This window comes from Berghia stephanieae, chromosome 10 (genome assembly GCF_034508935.2).
Source record: "Berghia stephanieae isolate SIO BIC M18660-M18661 chromosome 10, UCSD_Bste_1.3, whole genome shotgun sequence".
Classification (NCBI taxonomy): domain Eukaryota; kingdom Metazoa; phylum Mollusca; class Gastropoda; order Nudibranchia; family Aeolidiidae; genus Berghia; species Berghia stephanieae.
In genome coordinates, this window is record NC_088369.1 from 12381427 (window position 1) to 12389598 (window position 8172).

At 36.3% G+C, this 8172-nt stretch overlaps 1 protein-coding gene across 1 annotated transcript in view; it reads left to right on the forward strand.

Annotated features, from left to right (window-relative positions):
- The window catches only part of LOC144980520 (uncharacterized), a gene marked incomplete in the record, with an annotated part of 52258 nt that extends 51502 nt beyond the window's left edge, over positions 1-756 (forward strand). The window contains 1 exon segment of the mRNA XM_078928171.1: positions 491-756. Coding sequence (XP_078784297.1) covers positions 491-584 — 94 coding nt within the window.
- Between the last annotated feature and the right edge of the window lie 7416 nt (positions 757-8172).

Below are 8172 nucleotides of genomic sequence, written 5' to 3' on the forward strand. Positions count from 1 at the left end.
CAGTAAAGACAGTATTTTGCGTTATTTGAGAATATTTCCATGACATCAATGAGCCCATAATAATTTGGGATATCAGGATTGGTCACTATAGCCATAATATACTGGTTCATGCTATAGTTAGATTGTATTGATTTTATAAGAATTAAAAATTAAAACAATAAAATATTGATGCTGAAAAAAAGTAGTCATTCAGAACCATTTGGCCCATGGAGCCGAAGTTTATCCCGGTTTCTATAGTGTGAAACGGACAATAGCAATTGCTTGCTACCCTTTGGATAGGGCACTAGTCTATTTGCAAAGTACTTTCCACCAGATCTAACAGATCCAGCTACCAATCAATGCTGGTGGACAGGGGGTCAGAAAAAAATTTCTACTGCACCCAGGATCAATCTTGGTCTCTTTGCGTGTGAAGTGAGTGCTCTACCTACTGAGCTATTGGGACCCAACAACCATCATAGAATTCATTCTCATGAAATTTATCCTTTCACAGGGAAGATGAACGCCTTGCTGAACAAGCTTCTCTCAACGTAGACCTAGAACGCAACGGGACACTGGACGAAGATGAGGTCAAGGCCTTGAGATGAAATTCTAAAAATAGACAAGACTAACAAAACAATAAACTAGCCAATCAAAACAGCTTTGAAGTAGTATTAGAATGATTAATTATTATTTATAATTATAAGGAAAGTGCCAAAAGTAGTTTCAATCAAATTTGTACGATTTTTTTTTTACTATGAATTTTAACCACTTGCCTTTCTTATTTCTCTATTATTCTTATCAACCACTATAGTACATATAAACTTTACTTACAATAAAATACTTATTATTATATATATATATATATATATAATATACTGCAATGTCTCACATAATTTAAGTATTATTGACTAATTTATCTATTACTGTTTATTTTATTTTTTTCATATGATGATGATATTGGTGCATAAGGAGCTGTGTCGACAGTATAGAATTTTACCATTTAACTCATGCCGTTCTATGGAAAGACATGCATATTTTTAAAATTTGACCTTAAATGACTCTCATCTTGGTATTAACTCTCAAATCTCAAGACTTTAAAGAAGGCCTAGCACCAGGTCTCAGGTTTGAAGAGTTTTTGGTAATATGAGGGTCATTTAAATCAATCAATATATTTGAAGTTGAAGGACGAGTTTTCTGACCAAATTTTTAAATACGCGTTTTTCCAGAAAACGGCAGTTAACTGGTTAATTTTTAAAATGCAAGACTTTAGCATTTAAATTCAAATAACATGTTTTCTGATTTATTTTACAATTTTACACAATGGTTATCTGTGATGTTTTGTCATGTGATATTTACGATTTAATCCATTTTTTAAAAGTATCTACCACTCCATTCAATGACATTTTGTGAAAGTGTTGAATTGTTGTCGGTCTTTATTCATTTTTATTTGTTCCGGTAATTTTAACCTAACTTTGTGCATTTGTATTTGCATTACTTTATATTAATGAATGTGCATGATTCCATGATTGAAAGTTGAGCTTTTAGCCGAGATAATATCAGTTTGTTTTTTTTCTTCTTTTTTTTTAAAGCTGTGTTAGAGTCTGTTTTGGTTTTCCTTGTAGTTCCAAAAAAAAATTGTCTCACTAGCAATGTGTACATATATGCAGGTCTGACATCCTAACCAACTTATGGGCCTAGTTTAACATTGTTGTAATGGACAATATTTAGCGTCATTTTTTGAGATTTCCATTACAACAATGAGCCCCATAAGGAATTAATTGGGTTATCAGACCTGCAAATAAGTGCACGTTGCTCACTGGCAATTAACCAGTACGTTCTTGACCATTAAGGATGCTTGATTTGTGACACCCCCCTCAAGCTTGCTCAGACAAATATATAGCTGGTTGTTTACAAACAATAGATTGAAGGATGTTGACATCATTGGCTGTTTGTTAGTGTTTCTAGACTGCGAGTTGTGTGATTAGTTTTCAATAGATTCTCTCATTCAGACTAGACTATAAACATTAAATGTTAAACATAATTTTATGCGATGGTACAATTGATCAGGCGTGTAGAACTAGTCACTGTTTTGTTTTCCTCAAACACATACCATCGATGGTAATACCGGAGATAGCAATATATAGATAGTATGCGCTTGGCTAAGCAGCTCATAACATTGCCAACACACAAAACTGTGTGTATCCATGTACGTTTATAGTCAGGTTAATACAGTTCAGTGAGCATTACTCATAAACGCGGATGGCAAAAAACAATGAGTGACGTCCTCTTCGAACTATCTATAGAGACGCTAAACTTCTGAAGTGGCAAAAGGGTTTTAGTAAGAGACGATGCGTGTCTATGTCAGGTCGTGTCAAGTCGGTAAACATCCTCTCACTCATAATGTTCCCCTTTGGGGGGGGGGGGGGCGCGTCAAACCATCGATCACCTGGTTCTGCAATGCCCAGTAACAAAATTAGAAGGGGGTATGAAACGATCTTTGAAGCCGGAGATGACCTGACATCATGGATCGACAAACATAATCTGGAGGTGTAGCCATACGCTACTACTACTACTCATAATGTTTATACATAATAATATGTAATACAATTGAAATTTAGCACAGGATTTTGCAGCTTTCTATTATTTTTGGGTGATTTCTTCTCACTAAATTCTTTCAGACCACTACAAACTTTTTGTGCATTTGTATGATTGATATAGGTAGCGAAAAGAAATGGTGTGTATTTTATTCAAACACATACTATCAATACACAAATGCCATGTTTACTGACTTGACATTGAACACCATTATACGGAAGGAGCTCCTACCTAAATTTCACATCTCCATATTTTCATTTTAGTCTCGGGTAATACCCTGCATGCAGTCTGCTCAGTTTAACAATGATTGACATTTGTTTACATTCAGACAACTGGCCGAGGGACGTGGTCATAACAATTTTCCATCACAGCTGTTTAGTATGAATTTTAATGATTACAATACCACTATGGGGGTCCCAATAGCTCAGTTGGTAGAGCACTCGCTTCACATGCAAAAGGGACTGAGATCGATCCCAGGTGCAGTCGAGATATTTTCTGACCCCTCTCTCCACCCAGCAATGATTAGGTAGCTAAGTCTGTTATATCTGGTGGAAAGTACTTTGTGTTAGACTAGTGTCCTATCCAAAGGGTACAGCCAGCAAATATAGAACCGGAATAAACTCCGGCTCCATGGGCCTAATGGCTCTGAAGAACTACTTTTATTCTTTTTTAATTTTTTTTTTTACAATTCCACTACACTATCTATCACTATCTATTCGACAAATTAAAACTTTGACCACTATATTAAAACTTTGTTGTTGAAGTAGAGTTGTTGAAAAGTGCGGAACTGCATTTTATTTACATTCCATCCATCAGTAATTAAAATTCATTTACCCATGTGTGGATGTGATTATCCATGTACAATATTATGTCAATTGCCACTCACATTTGGGTTCATGATGAATGTTTAAGTTAAATTCTTACTCAAATCATACTCGTTGCATCTAGGACATCTATAAGTTTTTTATTCAGTGTTAAACGATGTAACGCCATGATGTTAGTTTGCATTGAGTAGATAGTGTGCGCTTGGCTAAGAAACTCACAACATTGCCATCCGGAAGTGTAACGGACATACACACACACAAAACATATATGTAACCTTGAACGTTTATAGTCTGGTTAATATGGTTTAGTGAGATGGCAAAAAGCAATAACAAAGACCTGAGTGACGTCAACTTCATACTATGAGTAATTCTCACTAAACTGTACCAGACTATACACGTTCAAGGTTACACAGAGTTTTGTGCATTGGTCCGTTATACTTCTGGATGGCAATGTTGTGAGCTTCTTAGCCAAGTGCATATTATCTATAATGTAATGGCCATGATGCAGTTTGCATTGGTTACGGCATTGTTTTGGTTTCCAGGAATATCAGTTCACCCAAAGATTGGGGCATTATTTACCAGATCGAGAGTTAAATTAGACACACTGGGTGGGGTTCCTGACCTCCCATAGTGGGCAGGGAGGTACTTGTTCTGTCTTCTATCCCCCTGTATCTATTTTCTAATTGCTTTCTGTCTTTGTGGAATGAGATTACTTGGTTTTGTCCTGACCCTGGCCGGAGTCCTTGGCTGGGAGGGAAACAGTCGAATGTATAGTTATAGTTTTGAGAGATGATATTTTTTTCCTTGTAAATCATCTCTCTCTGTTAAGTAACATTCCCCTCTATCTTAACTTTTCTTGGGTGCTTTAATTGTAATGCTAGAACTTTTTGCTATCCCATTTTCTTCCTTTTTACTGGCGCTGATATGACCTTAATTTGTTGCAAGCGCCGTAAAACCCTTAAAAACAAACATTAGAGGTACAAGTGATACTAGGCTGCCAGAGGCTGTGGACTGTAAAAAGTAATGACCAAATATGAATATAACAGCTTCGAAAAGAAAAAAATAACAACTTACCAAACACTGAATTTTTAGGACTCAAAATCCTTCATTAAACATTATAAATCATTTAAATTCCAGACACTTGTAGAAGGGTTTTGAGCCCCAAACGTTCTGTGTTTGATACGTAGTTCTTTTTCGAAGCTGTTATAATATTCAGTTTTGTTCATTACATTTGTTGGGCTATGAGGTAAAATGTTTATATTCCTTTTGTAGCTAACTAATGAAAGTAATAAAAACAAGAAAACTAAGGTATTTTGGACACCTAAGACGCCATCAAACTGTCAACAAGGACATTCTTGGGTAGAGTTGAGGGGAAAAGAGGAAGAGACAGGCCAGCAAGAACTTGGATAGATGATGTGTGGACATGGACAGGATTGTCGGCAGCCGAATGCAGTCAGCAAGCCGTCAACAGGGAAGATTGGCGTGTCATTTCAAGTCGACCTCAATCCATGAGATGACACTGGAAGAAGAAGAAGCTATGTCATTTTTATATAATCATATTTGCCTTGCCGTGTTATGCCATGTACGGTTGACTGTGTTTGTATGGGGGAAAATTTAGTCAATTGAGAATGTTGATACAGTGGAATCCACATAAACTCAAGTCAACACCTCTTGTTGGTCCCAGATTTGGTCCCAAATTTTCTGCTCTTTATCATAAGCGTGTTCCATTGATCCAGATCTGTCTTCAGCTTTGAAGATTTGGCTGAGGACATATTATCTGGATGGAGAGCCCTCACTGCAAAGTCATCTGTCATGTCTCCTCTACGACTACCTCAGTCAGGACAAGGATGTGAGGTGAGACTCTATTGACAATGGATTAATTCAACCTTGCTCTAAATTCATTTTCTGGTCCAGCGGTGTTTGCTTTATCAGGATTCCACTGTATATTAAAGATGTACTTCTGGGTGGGGCTCCTGGCCTCCCATAGTGGGCAGGGAGGTACTTACTGTGTCTGCTATCCCCCTATATTGACAATGGATAAATTCAACCATGCTCTAAAGTCAACTAATTATTTTTCTGGTCCAGCGGTGTTTGCTTTAACAGGATTCCACTGTATAGATAGAACAGAAGTTAACATCACTCAGGTCTGTGTTATTGCTTTTTGCCATCCGCGTTTATGAGTAATTCTCACTTAACTGTCTTAACCAGACTATAAAGGTTCAAGGTTACACATAGTTTTGTGTGTTGGTCCGTTATACTTCCGGATGGCAATGTTGTGAGCTTCTTAGCCAAGCGCACACTATGTATATTAAAGATGTACTTCTGGGTGGGTTTCCTGACCTCCCATAGCGGGCAGGGAAGTACTTACTGTGTCTTCTATCCTCCTATATTTGTTTTTCCATCTTGCTTTCTGTCTTTGTCTTGGAATGAGATTACTTGGCTTTTGTCCTGGCCCTGGCCTGATACCCTGGCTGGGAGGGAAACAGTCGAATGTATAGTTGTAATTTGGAAAGATTATATTTTTTTTCCTTGTAAATCATCTCTCTGCTATGTACTGTTGTTTTTTTTTTTTTAACATATGATTTGTAAACATTTGGGTGTATTCCTCTTAGTGGGGATTTGTGCTTGTGTCTGAATGAAATATTTAGTTGATCTCAAACTAAGTACACTGATAGTGTGCTCTAGGAATCTACATCTGTTTCCTATTTGAACCAATTCCCCTTTGTCTTACCTTTTCTTTGGTGCTTTATTTGTAACTCTACAACTTTTTACTATCCCATTTTCATCCTTTTTACTGGCGCTGATATGACCTTAATGTGTTGCAATCGCCGTGAAATCCTTTAAAACTAAAATTAACAAACATGTACTTTTCTCAATTAAAACAAAATATGTTATGAAGATGATGAATGTGATCAAAAATTACTCTAAAGGAAGAGCTTTTCTTTAGATAATGTTTATTATGTAATTTTGATATAGTTGTTTTAATAAGATAATATATTATAACATTTGTATGCTTTTATGTGGACTGTGATTGGATCTTGAAATAAACGCTTTATACAATAAAATAAAGAAATGTTTCGTGTTAATTTGAATGTCTAATAATGATAATAATAATAATAATCATAATAATAATAATAATAAGAAGAAGAAGAAGAAGAAGAAGAAGAAGAAGAAGAAGAAGAATGATAATAATAATAATAATAATAATAATAATAATAATAATAATAATAATAATAATAATAATAATAATAATAATAATAACATAATAATAATAATAGTAGTAGTAGTAGTAGTAGTAGTAGTAGTAGTAGTAGTAGTAGTAGTAGTAGTAGTTGTTGTTTTTGTAGTAGTAGTAGTCGTCGTAGTAATTGTAGTAGTAGTAGTTGTTTTTGTAGTAGTAGTACCTAGTTGTTGTAGTAGTAGTAGTAGTCGTTGTTTTTGTAGTAGAAGAAGTAGGAGTTGTTGTTGTAATTGTAGTAATTTAAATGAACCTCCTGTTGGCAAAAACTCTCATACCTGTGAACTATGAGTCTCCGATTTGAAAGATTTTTTTTTTTTTTTTTTTTTGGGGGGGGGGGTGGTGTTTTTTTCTTTTTCTTTTGTTTTGTTTTGTTTGTTTGTTTTTTGACCATTATGAGGATCATTTAAATTGATCGGTCTTTGAAGGATGGTTATCTGGCCAAAGTGGTTAACTGGTTAATAATGAAACACGCAGTGTATTGTCACGTGACATTCTGTTACCTTGATGTATTATAGAGTCATTTTTCATAGTGTGAAATGACACAGCTGTCATAACTTTATAATCTCTCTCTCTCCTCCTCTCTCTCTCTCTCTCTCTCTCTCTCTCCTCTCTCTCTCTCTCTCTCTCTCTCCTCTCTCTCTTTCCCTCTCTCTCTCTCTCTCTCTCTCCTCTCTCTCTTTCTCTATCTATTTATCTATCTCTCTCCTCTCTCTCTCTCTCTCTCTCTCTCTCTCCTTCTCTCTCTCTCCTCTCTTTCTCTCTCTCTCCCTCTCTCTCTCTATCTCTCTCTCTCCTCTCTCTCTCTCTCTCTCGCTCACTGTCTCATCTCATTCTCTCTCTCTTTCTTTCTTTCTCTCTCTACCTATTTATCTCTCCCCCTCTCTCTCTCTCTCCTCTCCTCTCTCCTCTCTCTCTTCTCTCTCTCTCTCTCACTCTCTCTCTCTCACTATCTCTCTCTCTCTCTCTCTCTCTCTCTATATATATATATTATATAATATAATATATATATATATATATATAATATATACATATATCTTTATCTATCAATCTCTTTACCTTCTTTCTCTCTCTCTCTCTCTTCTCTCTCCCTCTCTCTCTCTCTCCCCTCTCTCTCTCTCTCTCTCTATGTGTGTGTGGTTTTTTTTTGTGTGTTTGTGTGTGTGAGTGTGTTTGCGCGCGGGCGTTGGGTTTGTTTGGGGGAAGGGGAGGGATGTTATTATTATTCATTTATACTTAAAAATTAACTTTTTCATCACAGTTATTAGTTATAGGCCCCCTTCCTCAACACTTCCAAAGATTTGTATAGATAGTATGCGCTTGGCTAAGAAGCTCACAGCATTGCCATCCCGGAAGTATGACGGACCAACACACAAAACTATGTGTAACCTTGAATTACTCATAAACGCGGATGGCTAAAAAAAAAAGAACAAATGAGATGAGACAGTGAGCGAGAGAGAGAGAGAGAGAGAGAGAGAGAGAGAGAGAGAGAAGAGAAGAGAGAGAGAGAGAGGAGAGATAGATAGATAGAGAGAG